Source organism: Phaethon aethereus (genome assembly GCF_964289735.1).
Source record: "Phaethon aethereus genome assembly, chromosome: 11".
NCBI classification, from domain to species: domain Eukaryota; kingdom Metazoa; phylum Chordata; class Aves; order Phaethontiformes; family Phaethontidae; genus Phaethon; species Phaethon aethereus.
In genome coordinates, this window is record NC_138587.1 from 7,073,069 (window position 1) to 7,100,960 (window position 27,892).

General features: G+C 36.7%; 1 protein-coding gene across 1 annotated transcript in view; it reads left to right on the plus strand.

Moving 5' to 3' along the window:
* The window catches only part of SUCLG2 (succinate-CoA ligase GDP-forming subunit beta), a gene marked incomplete at its 3' end in the record, with an annotated part of 131,613 nt that overhangs the window by 25,754 nt on the left and 77,967 nt on the right, over window positions 1–27,892 (plus strand). The window contains exon 2 of the mRNA XM_082004753.1: window positions 1,528–1,669. Coding sequence (XP_081860879.1) covers window positions 1,528–1,669 — 142 coding nt within the window. The remainder of the gene's footprint in view (window positions 1–1,527; window positions 1,670–27,892) is intronic.

The following is a 27,892-nucleotide window of genomic DNA, read 5'->3' on the forward strand; positions in this document are numbered from 1 at the left end:
AATATACAAACATACTGAGGCACCTGTACGATGCCTAGAATTCGAGATAGCCATAGAGCATACTCACATTATTTCGTTTTAGTCTTCCAAAATATGTTAACCAAGCTATGGTTAAAAGAATTGTATCATTCTGAGCTATTTGTAACTGTTTAAGTTCTGTCAGAGTGACTTCTACAGAACACGTGGTCATATACTGTAAAAGATGGGGTTTGTATTTTCTTTATGCATCAATCTTTTGTGCTGTTTTTCAAAGCAAGTAGGAACAGGCAGCGGTTTGCTTTTGATACAATAGAGCATTTAAAATTCTAGTACTGTGAAAAGGGTATGTATTATTGAAAGACTTGAGCATAGAGGTTTTTTGTTTTCAGTATGAAGTTGCATTGGGATAATTTTTTTTTATCATGCTGTTAGAGATCAAAGTATTAGTATAGTAAGTAAGCCTCGTTGTCTAACATATCTAAATATATAGTGCCAGCTTGCATGCCATGCTCCTTACTTCAGGAGAAACCAAGAATGATTGCGGGCTGTCTGCCAGTAGAACAACAGTTTGTCTCTCCACGCGGGAAGAGCGTCTTTTGCTGGCACAAAATGGGATTATACCATTGCCAGGAGTCGGTGCCGCCTTTGCCATTATAGCATTGCTAGGAGTCAGTGACAGCTCTTTAATTATTGCTTTTGTCTGTAACAATTTATCCTGTGTAGGCAATGTGTCCTTTCATAAAGTAATTCAGTAATGATCCTGTGACTTTTATAGTGTCTATATTCAACGTTTACTGCCAAGACAAGCAAATGTGATGTCTTTGTGTAAGGTTGCAATATCTTTTTATCTAATATATATGTGTGCACATGCAAGCATCTAAACTGGCATGTTGAGAATGGAAGGTAAATTCTTCTCCAACTGTTGTTGGCCTTGCATGGCTGCTGTGTTTGTGCTAGCGTCCTCAACAGAATATACTTAAAACTGCAACCAACTAAGCACAGACCACTGAAAATACATATATTAGTATATAGTTTCCTACAAGATGATGCTAATTCCACAGCAGTTGTTTTTCTTCTCAGATGTGCTGCAATAAATGCATAGAATCAGTAGAAATAATTTATAAGGAAGAATTCTATACAATTTAGTGTAAATATGGATATTTTATATGAAACAATGAATTTGTTTTAAGGTAACAGTCTGTTAATATTTTTATAGGACAGGGTAACTTAAAAACATAAATAGGCTTTAGAGTTCAAGCCAAGTTTACCAATCTACGTTGATATTAAATGCAAGACACTTTGTCTAGTCAAGATCTCCCAGTGAGCCTTGTGTAACTTTTAAAAATTATCTGTAGCTTTCAGAGTACTTCGGATGCACAAATGTTAAGAAAAGGCACTTGGGTAAATCAGTACCTGGGTTTTTGGTTTTTTTTTAAAACAGTGTTTAACTGCTGGTTTGAGATAACCATAAGGCAGAAGAGCTCATTTGGCTATCTCATGAACTGTTCTTAATGAGCATTATGTTATTTTCCCCTCTTGTTTTTCTAGGCTGTTCAGTTAACCCCTAGACGATGGCTGAACCTGCAGGAGTACCAAAGCAAAAAACTAATGGCAGACCATGGGGTTACAGTTCAGAGATTCTTTGTAGCTGATTCTGCAAATGATGCCCTGGAGGCTGCTCAGAGACTAAGTAAGTTGACTGATAATGGGAGGAATCTGCTTCACCAGATAGCAATCTGGAAAATAAATTGCTCTGTAATAAGTTGTACACAATCTTCAAATTGATGCTTATTGAAAAGATTTGATTTAATTTCCAGATCATAAATATATGCTTAAATTTCATATGTGAACAACAGTTCATAACAGCAGTATTTCTTTAGAACTTTATTTCTAAGATGTTTTGAAGTCTTTAACATTATTTATGTCCTTTTGAATAACTCAGAATTCGGGATAATTTCATGAATGGTTTCTGAGGAAGATTATTTGTTCTTATATACTTGATATAACTTAAGGAACTGAAGCAAATGAACTTGCTTAAAGTTTTTTTTCAAATAAAAATTTGCTCTATTAAAAAGCAAAGGAAGAAAAAGGTTGTGGACTCTCAGTTTTTGAAGATACTCAGAACCCAGTTGGACACAGTCTACTTTAGCTGACCCTGCTTTGAGCAGGTGGGTTGCACTGTGTGATCTCCAGAGGTCCTTGCAACCTCAACTGTTGTATGATTCTATGAAGATACAAAATATATAGGAGAGAATTATATAAATGTATGTTTGTCCATACGGAGACAAAAAAGGTGAGTTGACTTTCCTACCATCACAAAAGAACTTGACAGTGGCTGGAAGAGAAGATCATGCTTCTGGAACTTCATTTTGGTTCTCTGACAACATCCTCATTTTAGTGTGGTGAACATAAGATGGTAATGTGGGTCAGAAATTAATTTATGTAGTACCGTTTCCCTCAAAAGGAAATGCATTTAAGTACGTTTGTCAACCAATTCAAACTCTGAAAGAAGTTTTCTTCTTTAAGTAGTTTGTATAGTTTTCCTCTTTTCATTTAGCTTTTTTTAATGTATCATACATCAAAATGCCGGAGGACAGACATTATTGTAATCTAATTGTGTAGAAACAGGAAGTTTTTTTGGTTTATGTTTTACATAATGCACAAGCCACTAAGTTAAATGCATTTCGGTTTTGCACACTGGAAAGTAAATTAACACAACTTACTCATATCAAAGATCTCATCAGACCTCAAGTAGCTGAATAGGATTAGCATAATGGCTCACTAAATCTCTATAACTTTATTAAGGTGATACAGTTTTCAATAATCAAAACCTTCTTATGTCAACCATATACTTGAAAATATATTTGAAACAAAAATATTAAATGCTACTGTTATGGTCATTTGGCATCACAAACTGAAAACACATACTGACACAAAGCTCGTAGAATTGGAGGGTTTCTTCATGTCCAGATGTCTGAGAAAATCAGGAAGTGCTAACTGAAGGTTTTCCACGAATCTTACAGCACTTAAACTCTTTTCTTCATGATTGAACTCATAAATATATTGATCTATCCAATAACTATTGCTATTCTTGATCCCTATAACTATTTGGAAAAATAAATTACTCCATGACAGGCAGTGAACCTTTTCTGTTTTATGATGCCAGTTTTATTTTAAATAACCTCTGTAGCTTGCTTGCTCTGCAAATCACAGAAATATTGGTCTATTAAAAAAACAAACAAACCTGTTAAAATTTAAATAATCAAATGCAAAATATAAAAAATTAATTGCTAATCAAAATTTATCAGGTAAATTGTGTGTATTTTAACTGGGTTGGCTTGTTAACACTTCAAAATATTGTTAGTCACTGCTACCTTTCTTCATTTTATATAATTGCATTCAAGCATACTGCGTTACTGGGCATTAAAGAGTAGTGGTTTATAGTGTGGAAGCTATTTCATGTTGAAATGATTGACACACTGTTGATAATTATCACTAAATGACACACTAAATTATTAACATCATCCTCGTAATCATTCTGATAGTGTGCTGTCCTTGTGCTTTTAACATGCACTTTGAAAACTAAGCATCAAGAACACAAGTTTTGCTACTGTGTTTATTTTTGTTCCAAGATTTCATCAGATTTATCTTCTTTATGATCTTTCAAACTAGTAGTATCTCTGTCACTCAGGTTTATCTGCACAATTTGATACGGACTGCTCAAAAATCTGTTGTTTTAGATAGTGTATGCCACATTGCAGCTGTCCTTAACTTTCATTTCTGCAAACAAGAAAGGATGCTTGCCAACATATTGTTAAGATAAAAATAGAATAAAGTTATCAAAACTTGAAAGTCAAAGGTTCGGTATTTTTCTTGTGAAAGGAGGTTCTTTCTATAGACCTGTCATCATGAGTGCAGGAGAAACAATTATTTTCCTTGATAATCTTACAGCATTGTCACTCACATGGGTCTGTGCGTGTGATAAAGGGGTACAGATAAAGGGGTAGAAATTCCTGACATGGAAGCCTTTACAAAGTGTAGTAGTCAGAAATTTATTTCACAATTTGGTGAATTTTACAATTCGCCAAATACTAGAGGCCTGATGGAGCTGTCGGTACTGCCACAGTGCCTCTGGTCACCAGTTTTGCTATTGTTGGACTTCCTGTTGATGCAATGGAAAGAGATGGAATGAGAATGTTTTTGCTGCTGTCTTCACTTGTCAGGAAGGTGTTAATGTGTGTGTTCTTAAAAGGGTTTGCCTTTACCCAGTATCAGCGGTTTTGTTAGTTTACTCATTTCCTCTGTTGCTGTCTCTATTTTTATTAATATGTACGCTGAGTACACTGAATATTAATTTTCTCAAAGATTTGTCAAAACTCACCAAGAGCACACAAGGCAGTCTGCAAGGAATTTTTAATGCAATTAAAGGATTGTTTTTTTCTCCTAAGGTAAGAATGGCAGATGTGAAGAAAATTAAAATGACATCACCAATATTGACTTCAAAAGAAGTTGTACACAATAAGGAATACAGAATTAGGCCCCAAGGAATTCATTGCCTTTTTGTGCTAAGCAATTTTCAGGTGTAACTCTTGTAGAGAGGCAATATTTACAGAATACCAAGAAATGCAGTCACAAACAGCTTTGTTTCATGTTACAATTCCTAAGTTTTCAAGAGAGAAAGAAAAAGATGTTGTGCAGTTTTGCTACGACAGTACAGCATTGCTTGATCTGCCATCTGAAGAAACACAACCTGTAAACAAGTTGTTACAGTTCTAGTGCAGCTATTTAACGGAACAAAGTGAAGTGTTTGGAATCTGAGTTTTCGTCTGAAACGTGAGATCATCTGGGTGTTCCGGCATTAACTCACAAGTCTTCTGATCTGATTCTCACTTAATGCAGGGCTTGTTTATCCAAAGAAGGCATTTCCTTTCTTGCTATGTCTTTTCCTCATTCTGTAGTACTGATATAAGGAAAAAATATTTATGTATCTGTACATACACCCACGCTATTGGGGGGTGTGCATTTTCGTTGCTTGTATTGGGCAGATGTGTGGTGCATCATTTTCTGTAGCCTTCTCAGCCAGAGGCCCTTGAGTCTGCTTCAGCTCGTGCACTGTTCTTTATGTTCTGCCTGATGGAGAAGTTGTTAAGGGAACCATCGTTTTAAACTAGTAGGTGGACAAAGCTGAGAGGGATTATAATTATGCTGGAAGGTGTTACTGTGTGCTGTCAACTGGCTCTTTGAATCAGGAGAGAACTTACAGAGGTGGTTGAAAATGCTGACAATCCTAAATGGATGCTGGAAGCTTGGCATGCATTTCTTTTTCTGATTTTTAACAAAAGCAATAGAGTGCTGCCCATTGCCACTTAAAGTGTTTCATTACATTTAGGAATCAGTCAGGTGCAGTGTTCACACTCTATCACAGAGAAATGCAATTGAATTGAGTGCAAGGCTTTTATTCGCTCTTCTTTAAAAAAAATGTATAACAAAATATAGTGTCTGCATATCGTATTTCTATTGCTTTATGCATGAGGGAACTCATAAAATTTGTCTCTGGACTAAAGGCATGCTTTTTATATCAGGCTGGAGAGGTAAACATGTATTTTATAAAGAACAGAAGAGGTTTATTGAAGCCTCTTTCCATGAGGTCATTTACCTGTCACCTATTATTCACCATTTTTTTAGAGTATTGAAAGAGTTCTCAGTCATGTGAACACCCGTCTCTTTCCTATCTCGGCCTGCTGGTTTTTTTCCTTCGGCTATGTTTAATTTAGATGGAAGGCTGCACTTTTAGATGCTGCTTTAGTTCCCTTATCTGAAAGTTCATCTCTGCAATACAAGTTGTGAAAACCACTTGAAAGCAATGTATGTTTAGAAGGGATAAAAAAATTTATTTTTAGCTTGGTAATGTCCTTTTTTTGTATAGATTATGAAGAAATTGTTGGCAATAGTGCTGTCTCCATTTAACCTAAGCTTTTATGCTAGGAAAAATGAAGGTACTTGAACCTGGTGTTTCTGAGGGTGTTTGAAACGTGAATTTAGGTTCTTTTTTGTTATACCAGGAAGAGCTTTTCTATGAGTATCCTATACAAACCAGCCCTCTGTTGTTATCTTTAAGTAACTTAATTTACTCTTCAGTCCTTGAGTTTGTTGGCCACTTTGATCTTTTTTGACTGGCTTCATGTACCTTGCTTACATGATTTAATTCCCTTTCTTCTCTCTGCCAGCATAGGTAGGAGAGGAATTGCCTCCTTCAACATTTTTGTGATTTTCATGTTTCTTTCCATTGTGTGGTTCACTGTGTAGTAACAATTTTTCACCTGTGCATAATGAGTTATTTCTCCCAAAACCCCGATGTACTTAGTGATTATAACTAGCTATTTTTTAGAGCCCCTTGGATTATGCTTCTCTGCATATGTTGAAAAATCACATGTTGCTGAAATAGTGTTCCATGGAGCTGTATGCAGTGAACTTGCTCACTGTTAAGGAACAGCTCTCCCATAAGTCCTCATATTTTCTCTGTCAGCTTTTATTAAAGTTCTTTGGACTTAAATTATGGCTTTCTGAAACTATGCTTTCAGGCAAAATAATGCTGTAAGTTATTGACTAATATGATTCTATTCTCAAATGGGTAAGTATTTAGAAAACAACCTTTTAAATTTAATAGAAAACTAGTGGTGGATGAGCTGCCTTTGGACCACGTTCAGCACTATTGAGCATGAGCATTTCTCTATTCCATTTAGCAGGTTTTCAGTTAATGGATTTTGCCTTGTCTGAGTGGTGAAATCTAAGACTAGACGGAATCTGCATTTTCCTGTGACTTCTTAATAATAGGAAATATCTTTTTAATACTCCCAGTCTTCATAGGCATGTCTTGAATTATATCCAGTTCAAAGCTCCATAAAATTTGCCATAGTCTGTGGTTTTAATCTCTTTCTGTCCCTTGTCCAATTTCCTATTCTTACAGCCCTTTCCTCATTGTATCCATTTTCTCTTATTTCTTCCTAATGCCATCTTCTAACTTATGAGCCCTGAATGAGAAAAGCCTCTTCCTTTGTTGTGCTAAACAGTCAGTTGTATCTTATCCTACTTACAACAAATATTTAGCAGTTGTGTACTGCTAAAAGCCACTGTATGTTTGTGTGCATACTGGGTTTTTTGCTTGCTGAAGTGCTTTGTTTAGGCCACCATTTACTTGACATAGTGGTCATAGAAATTAATGTTTCTCTGCGTGATCAGAAAACAAATAATGATTGCTAACAGCTCAAATAATACTTTTTTTCTATATTTGTTCACTTTGAAATGGTTTGATTTTTTTGAAAAAAATTCCAAAATTAATTGTTGTGCCAACAATTTAAACAAAACCTCACTCATGTCTGAAAAGGATGAAAATAATAAACTAGAGTAGAAGTTATGAAGGCAATGCCTTGCATGTTACTGTTATTTAAAGTAATTTTTTGTGGGAGGCTTAATAAATGTGGCAGTAATCCAATTTCTTTATCCCATCTACTGGATGAAAAAATCAAGCATGGAACATCAGAGGAGTTAGGAAATGTGTTAAAGGGTTGTATTCCCTGAAACCTGCTTTACTAAGGATTTTGTTAGAAAGTTGTGGTGAATTTGCTGTGATACAGCTATAGCGCAAAGCTGGAGTATAGTACTGATTCGATAGTGGTTCTTTCTATGGACATTCTTCATTTGCTTTCAGATTGCTTTTAGGTGCTTTAACTTAATCTGTCTTGGAAGCTAAACCATACAAAGGCACAATTAAGGTGGAATTAGGGTTTCCATTTAAGGATTTCATGCACAATGGCTGTTCACACTGCTCTGTAGCAGGACCTTTCTCCCTGGAGATGAGCCCTAAAATACTCCCGCTTTCTCGTCTTTGTGCGTGTGTTTCGTCTGGGTGGTTCTCCCTCTCCCTCCCTCCCCTCCTTCTCTGGGTTTCGTGCTAAGAAACTTTATTTCACAGAGGCTGCTGAGAAGTGGCAAAATGTTAAGCATGGCAGTATTTTAGCGGTGCATTATCCTTGGTGACTCCTGCATGGGGTCTCTCGCTCAGCTTTACTGCCTGCCTTGTTCCTCCTCTTCAGCTTAGCATCGTTTTTCTACATAAGCCCTTGGCACCTGTGTGAAAAACAGGCAGCTGTCTAAGAGCGCACGCATTTGTTGGTAATGGCCACATGTGTTGCATCCTGTGTGCCAGAAAAACTGGCAGAAAAGCTTCCAGCTTGCCTAACTGTGATTTTGAGTTTTATTCTTTTTGAAGCAAAATTAATAAAAGATTTTGTGAAAGCTTACCCCTGGGTATTGTGTTGTTTCAAGTTGAGCCTTTCTGTTTCAAGTTAAATTACAAATTGTTGCTTTTCAAATATTTTAGATATGGAAATTTTTCGAAGGACCCTCTGTCTCAGGAGGAATTACAGAAATGGTTAATTTCAAATGCATTTTTATGAAAAACAAATCTGTTTTGTTTTTCTTATCTGTTCTCTTTGTTAGAAAACTACATGCGGAGTATGCGTCAGTAAAAGCAAGCTTGAGACTGCTTACAATAGTTGGGTATTTTAGAACCATTCTTCATCACAAAATGTCTTCGTATTCAATAGATTTATAGTAATATGAGTAATGGCTAGGGGGCTAACAAATCAAAATCTCATTTCAGATGTTTGACACTAATGTTGTGCTGACTTATTTTTCTCTGTGTTGGATTTCTGATCAAATTACTGAAATAGCTACTTGGAAGTAACAACACAAAGTAAAAAATATTCTAGAAATGGGATGCTGGATTTTGTACTTAATGTGTGCTATAGAAAGTGGTCATTTACAAATTTCAGTTGTGTTAAATATATTAGCGGATTTTTTGTTTATAAAAGGAGGAGGTGACAGAAGCCATAGCTCTTGATTCTGGAATTTTAGCAGGTGGTAAAAAATGCAACGTTTTACAAGGGAGGCACAAGATGACTGCTGGTATTTATTCCAGGCTTGTCACACTGTATTTTATAGCTCTTCAAGGTAGTTTTGCAGCTGCAGAACAATAACCAGATGTGTAATTGAGAAGCAGCTGCATGAAATTTTCATTTTTTATGCATAAAATTGGAACCATTAGATGCACTTTACGTATAAGGTATGAAACAGTAAACATTGTTTTCTCTGCAGTCCTAGCAGCTGTGCAAAGGAGAGAAATCACACCTTCTATGCTCTCTAGATGCCCATCTGCATCTAAATATTTGGGGTTCGATTACTGAAACTGAATTTCTTTTTTTCCCTGATTTGTTACTCTGGCTTGCATTGGAATGTATGTGATTAAAGCGTTTTCTTTGGTTTTAATTTGTAACACCGTGTTGTAGAAATCTACCTGTGACACTAAATAGTTTGGGTTTTTTCCCCGAATCACCTCTGTTAATAGCAGCTGTTTTTATCTGAATACCATGGGGCATCCTCTTCTGGGAAGGTCCGTTCCTGATGGAAAAGAAATGATTTGTGCTTTTTTTAGTATTCTACCATCACTGACTGCATGTGTTTTAACGCAGAACTGAATCCAAATTTTTCATTTGATATAAACTACAGCACTGTTGAAAGAAATACCAGCTTGTTTGAACAATCATTTAGCTGGCACTTGTATTTTAACAAACTATATGGGACAAGGTACAAAATAATGGTTATTGTCCAGAAGCCACGAGTCCCTGTCACTTGAGAATTCTTATTTTATTTCCTGTGAAGCCTGATGTGTTTGTTTATTTAAAAGAAATCTATGTGTTTATGGTTACTGTAGCTTATCACAGTTTTGGTAACAAATACTGCAAATATTGTGGGTTTAACTGGTGACAGAAAAGGTCAGATTCCCAGCTGGTAGTCTGTAGTTTTTCCTCCCTGGGCCTCATTACTACGGCTGCATTGGTGGTGTGATCTTTGGGGTGACTATGATCAGAAGAATCACACTTCTTTTCTTTACATGGTATAAACTCTCAGCAGGAGACATGTTTTAGGTATTAATTTTGAAATAGTTAGAAACTTGAAATGAGATGACAAAGCTGCTGAGACTGACGGGTCTGCACTACGTAGTGCATGTCGTCAGCCTGTCGGTGCGTAATCCCTTGTGTAAGGGTGTCAGAAACGTAATTGACATTTATGTCAAAAATGTGGCATGAGGGGTTTTATTTTAAACTTTTTAATGGGAGTACTAGTAGCAAAATAATGTTGAGTTAGTAAAAAATCTAAAAGCAGAGTGATGGCAGTCTAGAGGCAAGGGTAGTTTTATAATTAGCCCCTTTCTTGTCGTGTCTGTTAGGTCCTTACTAGCAAAACTCTTTCATGTGGTCAGTAGTTTGTTAGTAATTTCTTCAAAGAAATACATAATCTGTTCCCTCCTCCATACCGTGAACTGTTTTATCCTTGAAACTGATTTTATTTGAGGCTGCAGCTTCATCTGCAAAGCGGGGCAGATATGACATTCGCTCTGGTTACTCCCTCATTGCTCCTAGATGTATGGAGAGACCTTTTATTCTGTAGGCAGGCCTCAGATGATTGGCACGGTAAAGAACAGGAGGAACCGGGCTAGATTTAGAGAGAGTAAAACTGGGAAACTTTACAAACACTGAAGTTTTGAGTAGTGATAAGTTCCTTCAAATTAATAGTTAAACATGCTGAAACAACAGCTCTTACTCAAATGCTTTTCTTTAACTGCATTCTGAATTATTGCTCCATCTTTTACTGTTTCTTTTGTGGAGTGTTTAAGACAACAGTTCTGGTTATTGCCCTGCTTTGAAACCGTCATAATGTCCCTGATGTCCACTAGTGTCCCCCAGGTGATGCGGGGTGCAGCAGGAGGGTACTGTTGTTGGGTAACCACTTGCCGTATGTAATTCAGTTGAGGAAGTTACTTTTTAAAAAAAAAATCTGGCAACTGTTTCTGTTAAATTTGTTATACCTTTTGTCTTTATGGAATAGGTGGTGGTTTAGGATGGGCTGTGATTGATGTGTAAGGATATTAGCTTGTACATTTGCTACAAAAGCACATGATTTTGAACCACGTCAGAAATCTCTCTCTGCTGGCTTTTCAACTTGCACAAAGCTCAGGGAACGCACAACGTACAGCCTCCATACCGTGATTCCTTTCCCCTCTTTTCCTCCCCCAGCCTCCTCCTCTCTATGAAGTAATCTTAACTGGTATTTTGCAAAGGTTAGTATGACTTGCAAAAGCTTGTTTTATCTTTAAAGATAGGAGCAATTTACAAGATGATATTCTGAATACATCAGCAGTTGAGAACTATGATCATAAGAGGCTATGACTATTATTTTTTTTTTTGGTACATAATCTCTACCTAAAATGGTAGAGCAGTTTTTGAAGCCGAGGTTGTTCTGACATTTCGTTAATCTGCTACTTCATATTTGAGAAAGTGCTTTGAATTTAAAATATGTTTGTCTACATTTCTTCAAATATTTGCAGTTTAAGAAAAGTAAAATATTTCAACACACTTATGAATGTGAAATGTGTCTTTGTAACTTTGCTGGATTCGATTGGGAGATAGTATCTAGCTTCCTGCATCACAGTATATTTTAAATGAGGCTCTAACCCATGAGAATGTCATCACAAAAAACATTTAGTGAGAATCATGTCCAGGTTAGTTCCAGAAGTTAGGTATGCTCTTATTTGAACTGATTTTTGTTTTGTTAAGAAAAATCTGAAGTTGACAGTTTTACCTAGATGTGGTATGCTCTACCCTGCCCTGCAGTTAGCTATTGTTTCTTGCGTCATTGTGGAGGAGAACATTTTTCTTGTACCTCCCCGGGCTTAGTTGGACTGCTCACCTGAGTAAGATAAATAGGGCCAAACTTCAGTCTATAAATCTTAAATATATTTATTGTTCTAAATGCTTAAGAACAGCCCCAGGATTTTTGCAGAAAGGGGAAAGAAAGGCAACCATGAGAAGGTTACTGTCTAAAGACTTAACAGTATAAAGTCACGGGGAAGATTCACCATTACTGCACTGTGCTTCCCTCTACTCCCTGCCAAGTCTTATCCCTCTACTCCTCCAGGTATGTGCATTTTAGTAGTAGCTTTCCTAATCTTAGTGTATGTGAGTATTGTGCTCCGCTGAAGATTATTGGCATAATAATGCTGATACTGTGCCTGCATGTCTGACACCCTCTCTTGTTCTCGTTACCACAGGTTTTACCCACGTTTTTGTTGTAGCTCATTAAGTGTTCAGTGTGGTTGATATTTTTATTTTATTCTTTTTTTTCTTATTATCATTTTATTCTTTTCCACATCTTACCTCCAGTATAATACAGTTTTTGTTTTGTATATATTGGGATAAAAGTGGAACAAGAGAGACTTGAGGCTGATTACTGCAAATTTAACTATCCTAGAAAAAACTATTCTTATAAAAAATTTCCCCTCTATAAATACAGGCTTATGTCTCATGCCATAAAGTGCATATGCAGATTGTATTTACTTAGCTTCTTGTGGATCAAAGAAATAACCAAGTTAGGTGCTTAAAGATGCTTTCGTACTGAAAAGTTATTTTACAATTTTGAGATGAAAAAATTAATGTCTTTTCGTATTTCATGTTGTCTGTTTCCAAAATGAGATTTCTGCGTCTTTTGAGTTTATTCAGCTTTGTGTCTGTTTTCACAGTTTTAATGTTATGTCTTCCGATTTATGGCTGGTTTTTACATTGAATTTTTTACATTTAGTATCCTGTAAATAGTGATATGTACACACTTCCACAGATTGTAGTAAGCATTCCTTCAGAAAACTCTAGACTGATGAAGTAAGGAGGTAAACCAGTCAAATACTAGAGAGATTTTTAAGGGCTAAGGTTCAGAGGTAATTTAATTTGAGTTGCCTATCCCTGAAGTTGTCTGTATGATGTGATACTTGTCAGTTTTGCAGAAAGGAACGCAATTAGTACAGTTAACAGCAGGTAGGGTAATGTTAATTATATGTTCTCTTGTCTCTCTATGAATTGTTTTAACTATTTAGATCCCTCTTCTTTTGCATCTTATTAGGTAAACTATACCACAAGAAACTTTCTGTGAGTTAACTGTGACCATTATTTACACAGATGTAATTTATACTGTCTCAAATATAAGTTGTGAACTTCACCTCAGAGTGGGAAGGTTGGAGTGGAAGAGAAGGCAGAAGGATGAACAAAACATCATGCAAAAATTTTGCCTTCTAAAGAAAAATTGCCCTATTCTATACCTGACACTTCAATAAAATCTGGAACTATTTTCTGCAGCATAGAGAAAAGTAATAATCTACTTAGCATTCTTTTCAGCGGTTGCCTCTTCTAATTTGTAAACCAGGCAGCCACGATTAAGTGACTCAAGCACAGGGCTTGAGAAGTGGGTTTTCTGATGTGGTAAAGCAGCTCGCTGACCTCAAGTTAATGAAATATTAACCAGTTCTTAACAGTTGTCAGGATGTCAGAGAGAGTATCTGTTTTTGAGGATTCATAGGAGGGGCCATTGGGATGGTGCTTAGGTCACATATTTGTCATTAAAATAGCAGACTAGCTGAACCTATGAACTCTCAGCTGGACCATGGCTATAAAGCTGGTGTACAGATACAATCGTCTGCTGCTGACAAGTTCAACACAGATTTGATTTGCAGCCCTGCTCATCTGAAGCTGAGAAGTTGCTGAATGGCACTGTGCATAAAGAATGGGAACATTTAAGATGTACTTGCTCACCTGTTATGTCAGTCCCTTTATAGGTTCAACACAGGTTCAAAACACTTAAATCACCTGCACGTTTCCTTGCAAAACATTTGCTGCTTATTCCAGTTTTACGTTTTTACCCAGAAAAATTCCCTTTATATGTAAGTAATTGAGAAAGCTGCAAATTCCACAAGCTGATATGACTGCTCACTCACTGTGATATTTAGTCTGTGCAATTTCATTACCATATGTAGAATTCAAGTTCCAAGCATAATACGTACCTGCAGAGTCCCCACAGAGCTCATCTTGCAGTAAGCCTAAATGAAACAGCTCTGCTGGTTTCAACATCATGTTGAGATGCATCTTTCTCTGTAAATGCTGACTGCCAAACCAAAAACTAATGCCTCTCTGTTGCTTTTACATTCATTTTTCTAAGCTAATTTAATGTTACGAAACCTGAAAAACATGAAGTCGTAACTGTAATGTATGTAGTTATATCTTTGCTGCTAAGGTGGTGATTGCTGCTTGAGATATAAATGCTAAACAGTTAAAACTGGTGAGTTGGATGTTTGTATTCCCTCAAAGGACTAGGAAGGGTCTACATGGGAAGGCATGAAAGCTTCTAAATAATCAGCACTACTAATAACTGAGACTTCTGCATGTGCCTAGCGTATGTAGTACTCTGTATTTCTTTTAACCAACTAAAAAGTGTCTTATTCAATACCAGAATTTGGTTGTCTTATGTATCATCCTCTTTGCAAAAGGTAATCATATATCTTAAGGGGATTCACAGTTTGTATTGCTTGGATTTAAACCTCTTGGTGGTTGGCCTCACTACAGACTATTCAGCCATACTCAGAATTTGGTATGCTATCCAGCAAACTGTTTGGAATAAAATTCTACACGACAAGTGCTGAATTGATTCAAATGAAATGCTTGGCCAAAGCTGTGTAAGTCTTTCCAAGCTCACAGAAAAAGAGAGATGAGAAAGACTGGAGCAGTCAAGGGAAGCACTGGAAAGCCTGCCAGTGGCCAGGAGGTTCTTCTGGGCATTTGCCCTCAGCTTTCCTGTGGGGTCCAAGAGCAACTCAGCAGTTTGTAAGCTCAGCTTTCTTCAAGGACTTAATAAGAATTTATGCAGATAATGCAGGAAGCCTGCAGTCCATGAGTACCGATAATACCTGTAGGTATTAGGGAATTTTTTGTTTCTGCCAAAAACAACACGTCATTCTGAAATCAAAGTTGTTACCACAATCGAAGAAATTAATTATTAAATTCAATAATTTTGGTCACACAGTGGGTTAAAATGTGTATTTAATAATAATTAGCCTAATAGAGCACAGAGTATTTCTCATTTGATGATTACCTGTTGTATTCAAATAAGGTGATAGATGTTATTATCACCTGGTGAAAGATCACCTGATGACATGGTGAGCATGGGGAAACTTCAAAACCTTTAAGTTATGAAGTTTATCTTTAAGAATTATGTGAAAGCATGAAATGGTGTATAATTTATTTTGATCTAGAAGTCATGGCTTTCTCTGGTGACTCAAGATTGTTCTTAAAAGGTACTATATCTTTAGCCTTCGGTGAGACATGGGCAAATCTTATAGCATCTGAGATTTGCACAGCTGTTCTGTTGGTTTTACCTGCATTTTAACAGTGAGTAAAATCAGGAGCTTTTCTATTTTCTTGTGCTTCTCACTGAGTGTGTAGCCCTGTGATATGGTATTGTTACTGCCAGCAACAGGCCATAAGCTTTGTAGAGTTTGCAGAGCCTCAGGACTGAGACTTGTCAGACTTCCTCTGAACTTCTCTTGACCTGCTTGCAACTTTGATTTACTTGGTTTAGCTGTAACAGCATTTTGTCTAATTCACCAGGTATCTGTGGATAATTTGGTTTACTTTTGTTTGTCCTTCTACGATGCCACTGTGGGTTTACAACTAACGTAATGGTTGCACTATAGAGAAATACAGACCTGGTATCATAAGGGGCTTTGAGAAGTGGAGACGTGGGGTGTGGTGTAGCAGAGTACAGGTACGGGGTGATGAGACACAGAGCACAGGCTTGGCGCTGGAGGTCCCACAGCTGTGAATAACTCACTGATGGTCAGTTAAAGAAATGCAGACCACGAGCAGGATAAAACATTTCTAGCATTAGCTAGGAGAACAAAGAACTAGTATCTCATATCTGTAAAAGGCAGTGTATATAGTAAATTCAAGTGACCATGGGCCACAGATTTTGAAGGTGTGTGGATCCTAGAGTGAGGAAGAAGAAACCATTAAAATGAGCATCGTATTGCTCGCAACAAAGGACTCCAGGTGGTAACTCTAACAGCCCTAGACCAGAATGAAACTGTCAGTCTTAGGACTCAGAAGAGCACTGGAAGGATGAGCATAACAGCAGGAAAAGCGGTAGAAATTAGGAAATAGTTGTATGACAATTTTAACTGCATTATTATTGGAAATATTTTCACATATAGGTATTCTTCTTTGTTCTATAACAAGTAAATCTGAAATAAAAATTATTTTTGAGATTAAGATTATGGTTATACTTACAATATATTCTTGGTTTTATATGTATCTAAATGTGTAAGCTATGCTTACAAAGCTTCTCTTTCCCATGAACAAGGTTTTGAGTGTAACATTGCTAGTAGCATAGGTTTACACAAACACCTAACAAGTATGGCTTTAAATCTAGAAGGTTCATGAGATGTGTCTGCTCCTCTGCAGAAGGCCAGTATTTGGGATTTTTAAACACATCCCCCCCTTCTTGTTATGAAACTACAGTAAGTACACTGAGAGCATTCCTCACAAATATTTTTTTAAAAGAACAAAAAGACAGTTTCTTTTGTCTAATAAGAAAGAAATAGGCTTATGTGCGGGAGTGAAGGATCTTAAATAAAACATTGTCCTTTTTCTACTTTAGTTCAACTGGGAAAATCAATTTTTGGTTCTTCAACTCCAAAGAAAGATCAAAAGGAAAAACTGACAATCTAAACAAAGGGCAAGGTGATACGGGCTGCTTGCACTCCTGTTCCCTGGTGTGCTTCATACAGGCACTTTTCCAAGCAGAAAACATTTACAGAAAAATCAAGGGTATTTTTTTTTTCCTCTGAATCAACAATGATGGGAGTAAAAGTGACCTGAATATAAAAGTAAAAAACAATACTACTTTATATTAATTTTGCGGAGCTCTTTGGTGCTAATATAGGCAACAGTTCTCAGGTTGCCTGTGTCAGGTTCCGCATTGCAGAATACTTATGTTTTAAAGAATTGTCATTGATTTTACTTGTCTAGAACTGGACAAAACTATCAGGGTTTTTTTTAAGCACGTTATGTAGTGCAAAAAAAAATATTCAGTCCCATGTACAGTTAGAGTACTTTTATTCTTCCTTAAATGACTTGCAGCATATGTATTTGAGTCTGCATATAAAAACTAATTTCAGTCACTGTGGAGGGAAATTTTATGGAGATTGGCTTTTCTGCTTTGCATTGAATCATATTTTTACTTTTAATAAATGAAACGTGATTTATTCTTACAGGCTCGTATTTACAAGAGGAGGAGATTACAGTGTCAGCAGGAAAAACAGAAGGCAGGACTTGAAAACTTTCTTTAAAACACACAAACAAAAAAATACCCCAAACTTAAAAACAACTTGGAAGACCTTTTATGAAGTGTATTCGTTATCTTCTTCATAAATGTAAAAAGTTGAAAATGATTACAAAAGTGTTTCACTTTAATGCATTTCCACTTTTTGGAGAGAATTGTTGTGTAGGCATCACTTTTGTAAACATACTAAATTCAGTGTATACTATAAGTATATAAACTTATAGTATAAGTATATAAACTTATATATACTATAAGTATAAAAAATAAACAGGCTGCTTCTGCCTTGAGGTGCATTGTTGCAGGAAAATATTTTTGTATGTATGTTTTGTATCAGTATGTTTGGGTCTTTACCCGTGCAGGCAGAATGCATTTACATTTGGGACTCTGTACTTTGGCATGTCTTGGCATGGTAGAGATGCAAATAACTACAGAATGCTCATTTCAAATACAGATGGTCTGAAGTTTCAAAAACAGCAATTGTAGCTGGCAGCTCTTGGGATATTTTGGAGAGTCTGGTGTTTTCAGGGAAAAGGTGCTCTGCACTGTAGCATTTGAAAAACAGAACGTTTAGGAAGTGCTTCCAAATGATTGTCACAAATGACTAGTGATTTATAAAGTCTAGGCCTGTGATTTTTTTTGATCAAGACTTCCTCAAGCACTGAGAAGCTCCAAGACCTCCTCCTTCAGGTCAGGTGTGTCCAAGGAAAGCTTTGAAAGCTAATCCACTGACTTTCAGAACCTTAAATTTGGGTGCCTAATAGCTTTGCAAGGCTGATGTCAATATTACATAACCAATAAAAATCTGGCTGTGTGTTTAATCTCTGTAGATTTTGAGCTACTTCAAACTACTTGCAGCTTGTTTATTGTGAAGTTAAGATTTAACTTCTGATGACATAGTGTTCTGAATTATGTAATTAGGTGAGTAATGTAGAAGCCACGTACAAAAATGATGGTAGTAGTGAAATGTGCCTGATTTTCTAACTGTGCCCATTTACAAGTTTTTTCTTTCTTTGTCTCTTCGCTTAGTTGATTGTGTGACAGGACAGTTCCTGGGAGGTGTCGACAGAAAACTGCCAACTCTACCCGCTCAGCCGGTGATGTCACGGAAGTGGCATTGTGGTACTTTATCGCTTCACTACTTGGGACAGGAGAGCAGAAGTTTGCTGTAGCTCTCTGCTGAAAGTAATCCACTCTTAATTTTCAATTTTATTTGTTGTCCTGTTTCTTCTTTCATTAGGCTAGGACAGTTGAGAGCTTTATGAAAAGTTTATTGCATGGAGCACACGTGACCAATCTAGGTGGCCAAGGTCAGAGCCTCGGATGTCTTGTTCTGTCTATCAACACCTTTTCTGCACTGCTGGCTGAAGCTTTTCTCAAGAGCTGCGCTGTACGGAGATATGAAACAACCCACTCCTAGGGGAAATTATTTTATTTCACAAGATGGTTCAGGTTCATCACTGATATTCTTCTCTTGCTGTCAGGTCCCTTGTCCCTCTGCAGCTTTCCTAGGTTACAAGTACATTGACAGTGCTTTGTCCTGGGAGTGGTGGACCTTTATGCTTTGTTCTGTCTTCTGGTTTGGCCTTTTAGGATGCAGGCTGCCTGGAAGGGTGGAACATTTCACTTTACACAGGCTGTTGTTTTGTGACATACTAGGGTTTTGTTTAAATCTGTTTGTCTTCTAATAATGTTCATTATGCTGAAAACCCAGGAAATTGTTGGTATTTCAATTTTGCTGCAGGCTGTAAGTGTGTAGGGGCTAACCTCAGTTTAGTTGCCGCTGCTTAAAAATTCCTTTAGCAAATGCAGACTGGTTCTGCAAGAGTCATCTGACGTAGTGTCAGAAAAGCAGTTTGGTGTTAATCAATTGAAAGAAAAGACATGATTGTAGATGTTCAGTTTTGGATTTGTGGTAATAAAGTGAAAGAAAATTATTGTGGCTGTTATCTGATTTAATTTCTCATGTATCCAATATGTTTGGCTTTAAAACTCTAGTCCAGAGGCTGTGCATCTGATTTACTTTGAAGAAAAATCTATTGATATCAGAACAGCTATGTTTGCGACAAATTTGCAAAACAGTCTTCCCATCTGAAACAATAGGAAATTGTGTATGCAAAGAAGAAAAAAATAGATTGTGTTAAAAAAGAAAGTGATGGGGAAAAAAAAAAGGAATGGTTTAGATTCATGTGGGTTTGTTTAGGACACATGCTAGAGATAATGTTTCTTGGGGGAAGAAATTGGAAAACGATGAGTATGATTGATAATTGCTTTTATATCCTTAAGTTAAATGAAATCAATGATTGCTCTTAGAAATGTCACTTTGGGACAAATGACTCTACACCAAGACATAGGATTTTAGTAGCAGTGTTTTGTCAGTAATTTAGCAGATAAAATGCTCTTTTTCAGTATTTATTGGGAGTTAAAGCTTTGAGGTTTATAATGTCACCAATATACAAAGAGTAACCTTTATCCTCATATTAGTTAACATTTGGGGGTTTTTTTAAGGTATAGCTGTTTTTTATTTTTACTGTGGAATTGTTAAAAGTCAACCACTGGGATTGTATTAACAACCAAAAAGAGTGTTACTGATTCTAGCTTTGCACTGTAAGCAGACAACACAGAATTTGAATTTTTCCCTCTGTCCCCAGCCAGATAACTTATTATAGTACGACTCTTATGAGAAAAGTGCAAAGGTGTGTATCCAGGGTGAATCAGATCATAAGTTCAAGTCTTAAAATTACCTTGTCGGATGCACACTTCCCTATGAATTTATTGGGATAGGTAAAATTGGAAATGTGAAACACAGTTGTTTCTTTGCGTAGCCTTAATCAGCTAGTTACAGGCCTCTTAAAAGATCTTCAGGAAATACTTGAATCTATCCCCTGTTAATTGCTGAAAATGAGCACTTATGTGGGGTCACTTAGGAAATTGTTGTCTTCATTCAGACTTCATCTGTTTTCTCTAGCAAAATATGGTAGTTTCATTTAAATACCCAGAGAACTTTTAAAAGCAATTCTGAAAGTCAAAATGGTGAAATGGTTACCACTATCTTTGAGGTAGTGTAGTATCCTGCTAAATCATTGTAGCTCTTTTTCTTACGAGGAGGCATCTGTGGAGACCTGTTTTGCACCCAGATTGCTGCCAAAAGTTTTCTACTGTGTGTCATGTAGACCATGTTGCAGGTTCTTGAAAAGCAAAAAAAATTCTTGAAAGCAAATGCCAGCATGAAATGCCCAATGGAATACCAAGGAAAGAAAATGCAAGCAGTGGACTGCATGAATTGACTCACCACCTGATGCGGATGTACGCTTTGATTGTGCCAACTGCTATATATATCTATATCTATATGTATCTCTTTCCAGGAAGAAAGATCCCAGTGCCAGAGCTTGCTTTCTTGTGTCTTCAGCAATGTACCTACAAGATTGGTGATTTAAACCAGATTGACTTTTAATAGAGAATTTTAGGTATTCATAGTAACAGGAAGATGTATACTTCGCTCAATAACAGGGAAGCTTTTTACAGAAGGAACACCCTGTTTCATACACTGTGATGTACTGTCTAGTCGTCTGTATGGATTTGACATTGCCCCTTAATGACTGAGCAGTAAGGTATAGGAGTAACTATGTGTGTCTGGCTTGATGGAGGTTGGTGAGATATGTTAGACTCACTTACTTGTCATATGTTGTGGAAGTGTAGATTTTGGGAAAAGATCATTATATTGGGAAGCAATGTTATTGAGCAATCTGTTATCTTTTAATAACTACAATTTTAAGGTGCGTATAAATATGTGTGTGTATGTATATGTATATTATTTTGTAATATGTTTCTTGATAGTCAGACCTGTGAAGCTCTTGGGCATGTGTCATTCTTGCTAAGTGCTTTTAAGACTAACTGTGGTTACAGGCCCGGCACTTAGTTGAATATTTCTGTATTTATTTGTGCCAACAGTAGCCAAATTGAGCTCTTTTTTTAACAAAAAACACAAAAGAGAGCAATTTTCCCCCCTCTTTTGTCCCTTCACGCACCATAATTTTTATGTTCTGTAATTGGAAGCCTGCACGTACTATTTTAAGTTTTTAGATTAATGAAATCTTTATGCTGGTAGATCTGCGTATTTGTGTGTCTGTATAGAAGGAGTACATAGAAGTTAGGGAGAAAAAAATATTTCTGTGAATATGAATTTGAAAGGATGTTCAATTTTCTTCTCTTTGGCTTATCTTCAGTATAGCCTCAAAATATCTTCCCACAAAAGATGAATTTGACAAAATCACACTCTTGAGAACTGACAGACTATGGTATACAGTATTTTTGAAAGTAAGAATTCTGCAGGTTTAAAGATAGGTATATTTTGAAAGGGATACAGTCCTCATGACTTTAAAATAGTCCATTGGTGCCCAAGTGCTTTTTGTTTAGCAAAAGCTCTTGTTAGTGTCATCCCCAGGAGATGTGCAGATGCTAGGAATCATTTGTATTACGAGTGAAGGTGTTGACATCAGGCTGTACTAGACGTATCACTTTCCAGGTACCCAAGGCCAGTGCACGCTCTGCTTCTTCGGGTTCTCATGCCAGACAATAAAATCAGTTTGACTTCTAGTAGTGGGCAGTAGTAAAAGCAGTTATCCAAGGCGCTTCTAGGGGAACTTCTCCTCTTATGTATGTTTTATTCCAGAATAGTCCAGTGAGGCAGGTAACCCCATTAGTTCTGTTTTACAGTAAGAGACGTAAATTTTATCTAGCTTCAAGTACTCCCAGATCTAATTGCTCTACAATCAGCACATGCATAAGGTTTAATAAAGGGCAGGAAGGAAGAAGGTGGCTGTTAGGGGATCATTTAGTGCAGCGGCTTAAGTTTCATTTACCTGGAACAGAATTTCTCGATTGCAGTTGCATGTGTGTGTTGGATGGTGTGAATTCTTACTTGCTGAAAAATGACAAGGTCCTATAGTGAGTTTACAGACCCCAGTCTCGTCTCCGACGCACAGACGTGGTTTCTTGGACTGGCAGGAGCTCTGCAGAGACTTATGGCTGGGTAGAAACAAAACTGTAAGTAAATCCATGCAGTAGGTAAAGGTGAAGAGTATCAAAATCACACACAAGTTGTGCTACGCAGATCTTCGTACAAGCTGTCATTACGACATTCCAGTTTCAGAAGAAAGATCTTAATTATGACCTTTGACGCATAGACTGAGATTAATTGTAACATCCAGGGGCTAGCATGGACCAGAAACGTGTGAATGGGGATAAGACTGAGGAAGTGTTTGGAGCTTCCTGGACATCTGCAGACATTCCAAAGCTTAATTTATTTCATGTCATTGTAACCATATGTATTTTTATGAGTTTTTTTAGATTTTTAAAGATTAGAAAATAACTTTTAATTGTTATTTATGAAGCACCATATGGCACACTGTAATTTTGGCTTATGGAATGATGAAAGTGAAATTAATTGGAAATCACACTCAGAAATCTATTATTAAGTTAATAGAGCTAACAGCTTGTCCAGTGTTCTCTTAAAGAGCATGTTGTAGCTGCATATAATAACAAGCAACTCCTTATAAATCCATAAAGAAAATTGAGGAGTAAAGAGAGGTAGAGACAAGAAGAGAAACTGCATACATTAGTACAGTGCATGGTCATGGATAGTGGTTCAGCTAACAACCTATTGGTTAAAATCAAGGATACAACATATATTTTGACAACTGCTTTACAGTGTGATCTAAATTAATTAATTTTGTGTGTGATCTAAATTTACAGTGTGATCTAAATTAATATTTTCTTCTAGGTTCATGAATTGAAGGCTCATCTCAGGGCATAAAAGGCTTTTGTCCCATTTTTAACTTTCATCTTCCTTCATAGTACTAAGCAAGTAGAAACTCGTTTGGTCCATGCAACTAAGTTGTTGCAAGCTTGTCTCTCTTGTGGCTTATGTTCAGTGAGTAGTGGTAACAGTTTAAACCTGAGGTTTTTTTTCTCCTAACCTCTCCTAATATGCAGTGAGTCTTCAGAGCTGAACCTGTAAAGTTTGCGTTATCTTGCTTTATCTTATGCATCCACCAAACAATCAAAATTGAAGACTTTTAATACACTGGTTTTAAAAAGAAGAATCACCAAGGTGAAAGACTGTAAAAATTACCAAGCTATGAAAAGCACAGTGGGTTGTCTTTTTTTGCTTATCTGGAACATTCCCTGAATTGCCTTTCTCCAGTGTTTTTAAGAAGTGTCTGCAGATAGCATGATATTAAAAAAAAAAAAAACAACCACAGAACAAAAAAGAAATCTCGAAAAAATGTCTAAAGGAAATTATTCTTCTTATAAGGCTAATTAATATTGGCAGGGATACGTTGTTACGGATGCATTCTGAATGGCTCTATGTTAAATGTCTTGGCGTACCGCATGCATGTGTAGGAATTGTATGGGTTGGTTAACTATATGGGGCTGTAAAAAGAATATTGTTCAGATAATAAATATTTGACACTTGATCTTCAAAACAAAATTTTTTTGGCTTTGAATCTAAATTCACCAGTGTATCATTGGTCAGAGAGGTGTCCTTTTTATGGAATAATTAAGTGTGAAATATTGACTTAAACGGGCTCTTATCATATGTCTCCTCCTAACCTTTTTCCAATATTAGATTATTTTGGCAATTGCCTCTGTTTCACATATGTGATGAGTAAACAAAAGTAAGAGAAGGATGGTAGTACATCCTCTCCCTTGTTAGTTGTGCTTCATGTATTACTGGTATTAACTGACAATAAGTTATAAACAGTTGTGCTTACCACAGATGAAACTTCATCAGCCTACTGTAGTTAATATTTACCAGTTGCCAGAGGGCTAAAATATTTCTTTTAGTGCTACTTAATGCAGTAGGGTTTTTTATGAAATGAAAAGCTAGGTACCATAAAAACTAACATCAGTAATCCTTAGAAGGATTTTAAGCAAACTCTGCGGGGAAAATACATACAGGAATAAATATGCTTATTATTCTGCTTGCAGTGTTTCTATGTTTTCAATAGATATTTCTCCATTTATTTTTATATTCCATTGTATCTTGTCATCTTTAAACCTTTATGTGATGAGCTTTCTCTGTTTCAAACTTGGATAACTCTTGTTTTCTAGATCTGGAGCTCTGGAAATGAATGAGCTTTTGCCCAGAAGTCTCTAGAAGTCCTCAATTAGTTAATCTCCACTTGACAGGAGTGAAACATTAGAACCAATTCAGATAATTTTCTTCTTGTTTTTTCTCTTCAGTCTGGGTGAAATTCACTGCTACTCCAGATGGCCAGAGCCATACCTGTTCATCACTTAAGTCGCATTTAGATCTGCAAAAGAACTTAAATGTCACATTAGCCTTGTGCAAGCCCTCTGCCCAGCATCTCTGTTACTAGGTTTTACTTCTCCATCTGGATTTGACACCTGCTATCAGATGTATGTTAGAAAGAAATTATTTCTTTAAAAAGAGATAGTGTTTATTTTCAGTGTGGAGTCTGATATTCTTTTCTTCTTCAAATAGAAAATACCTCAGTAAATGAGACTACATTTGAGTGCTGAATACTGTGGTCTTAAAAATTACCTATTTTAAGTATGTAATTTCTACCTGTAAGTAGTTCTTTTTAATGTGCAGAAGGTAAGGGGGGGGTGTTGGTGGCCATTGGCTTTTGGTTGGGTTTTGGCGGGGGGGTTGGTTATTTTTTTTGGCCAGGGATAGTAAATGAGTGTCATTTTTTACTCTTACTTCAAAATCAGGGCCAAGAATCAAGGGCCTCCGTAGAATAGCAGCTCCAAAGTAATGTGTTCCAACTTTCTGTCTTTAGCACTACTGAGGCAGACATAAATTCTTGTATGTGATCATTTTCCCATCCAGATGTTTCCCAGATAATGACCAGTCTAGCGTGATTTTCTTCAGAGGCTCAATAAATCATTTCGGCAATACAGTGAAAACTTCGTACTTCATTCCGCCACATAAGTTGAATAATGAATCAGAATAATGGAGGAGTTTTTGGTACAACTGGGCTTGATTCACATCAAAATACTGCCAGATTTGCTATTCTTTTGCATGTTTCTAGTTTTGGTGTGGATTCATTTATTTATGGTTTGAACAACAAAAGGTGTGATGTCTAATGCAACTCCACACAATGAAACAAAAACGAGGGGACATAAGGCTAAGAGGTAGAGTTAATGATAATTGTCTCTGGGGGGGGAAATGTTAATGTTGCTAAAAATGTAAATTTTCAGTGAAGAGCTGTTTAGTATTTTCATTGCTTTGGGTAAAAATGCAAGCTGTAGAAGAGCTTTGGGTTTGGAGCTTCATTAAGAAGTTCTTCATGAAGCATGTCAAAGCCCCATTCAGGGAAATATTGATGCATGCAGTCAAATGCCGAGCTGGCATTAGTGTGTGCTTAAAATTAAGCAGATAACTACCTGTTTGATGAAAGCATCAGTATTGTGTCACTGTAAATTGCTGTAAAGAGGAGAAATGCTCACTGCTTGATGTGCTGTTGAGTTCTGTGGAAACAGGGAGGTCCCCTGAGGCTGGACGGTGCATGCACGTGCTAAGCTCTCAGATCAGTTTGTCCTGGTATTCACAAGGCAGTAAGAGATGATGAAACCCTTTGAAGGGACTTAGTCCTGCCCCGGTGTTGGCAAACTCGCAGAAATTGGCTCTAAAGCTGCTCCACCTTCAGATGCCTCCCTCTTAGCGCCTAGCCTGTGTCTCGTGCTTTTGAAGGCTGTTGGTTGCGTGCCCAGCCACCACTGTGTGATGTGCTCCAAATGTCTTTTAGCTTTGCCTTCCGTTTTAATGCTTTCTTTTTTAAGGATCTTGGCGGGCGTAGCAGGCCTGTGTGTAAAGACTGTGCTCAGCAAAGGACTAATTATCAAGTCTGTACTTGAACGGGTTTGACCTGCCACATATATTGCATTATGAATTTGTTAACACTTCTTAAGTAACGGTGGTAACGTTGCAGTTGTCTTTACCCTCTGCAAATTTACTTGCTTTTTTACCGTGTGACTTCTCTGGTTTCGTGCTTAGGTTTCTTATTTTGTGCTCCATGTTTGAAAATTTCTACTACTACAGCAACTCTTTGCTTAAAAGTGAGTTATGAAAAAAACTAATGTATGTTCCCCAGTTTTTATATTTTCTACATTACGTACACATTTTTTCAAAGTCATCTCTGCGGTTCAATAATGGATAAAAGAATTAGAATCAGTCAGAGAAGACATTTTGTCTTTTGTTCCTTACACATAATCACAAAGAATGAAATTTTGAAAGCATTCCAGGAAAACAGGTGTGTGTATTGTTGCAGCTCGGGGCGAGAACAGTGTTTGTTCTTAATGACTGCTTGACTTCAACACTACAGATTGCATAAAACCTGTTCTCTGCATTGCATTAGAACAAATGGTGTTATGGTATTCAATCAAGAATTTAGGACACAATTGAACTGCTTGAGTCTGCTAACTTTAAAATATGTTTTATTTAAAAAAAAAAAAGTTTGCAGGATATTTTGGCAAGGAAAACTTGAAATGCCTGTAAGCTTTAAAAGGTAAAGATGCAAAGAAAACTGACAGTATAGTCATTTTACTATAACTTTTTTTTTGATAGTTCAGGGAGAGGGGAAGAATGGAGAGAAATTACTTATTAAAGGTAAAGTAAAATGTCAAGTTTTTAAACGACAGTGGCTTTAGGAAGCCATTCTTGTGATGTATCTATGTATTTTATATTTATGCGGAAAACAGGTTTACTAAACCACATGATTTTGCATGCCCAGATTTCTCAGTGCATAATACATTATCCTGAGAAGCTTCCAGGTAATAGGGATCACAACTAATGCACAAGGAAGAGTATTCTTTGCTTGCTTTTACAGTCTCTTAAAGTGAAATAAGCGAAGAGGAGAAAAATAATACTGACTGGGCCTGTTATAAAGAATATTGCGAGGTCTAAAAGTTGCAGGAATGAGACTGGTGGGTATAATGAAGGAAGAACACTGTACCCATTTGCATGAGCTTTTCCATTTTGTTCAGTGTTTACTACGCAGCATGCTGCAGGACACCAGGCTGACCTTGCAGGTTACAGAAAGTGGCCTTTTTTATATTTTACCCGTAGAATGGGTATTTCCTGAGAGCTGGTAGAAAAAGCTTTTGCTCACTCGTCAGTAGGCTTCAGTGTTCTTACACCAAATGAAGAACTTGTTCCCCTTCTGATATTTTTCAAACCATGAGTTTGTAAGCAAATGTGTAAGCAAATAGTAGTTTTCCTAAACCCTGGGTCTATTACAGAGGAAATCTCTCTAAATAAATAATGAGAACTTCAGTTGAAAAGAGAAACTGTTAAAGGATGGAAAATAACAGAAATAAGATATCCCATGGAGTTTTAAACAAGCACATGCAATGAACAATTATAATGTGAGAACTATTTTTTGGGGATCTCTGCATTAATATGCATATTTTTCCCTGCATTATAGTGGTGCTGCTGGATCTAGTGAGGCTCTGTTTGCTGTATAAGTAATTTATCAGGCTTAATTTAAATGTGTAGGACATGTGAATACTCGATTACTTTTACTCTGAGAAGGTTTAAGAGTGCAATATTAAGAGTGAGCTTTAGCTTAGCTGTTTTTATCTAGCTTTAAAATTTTTATCACTGGTG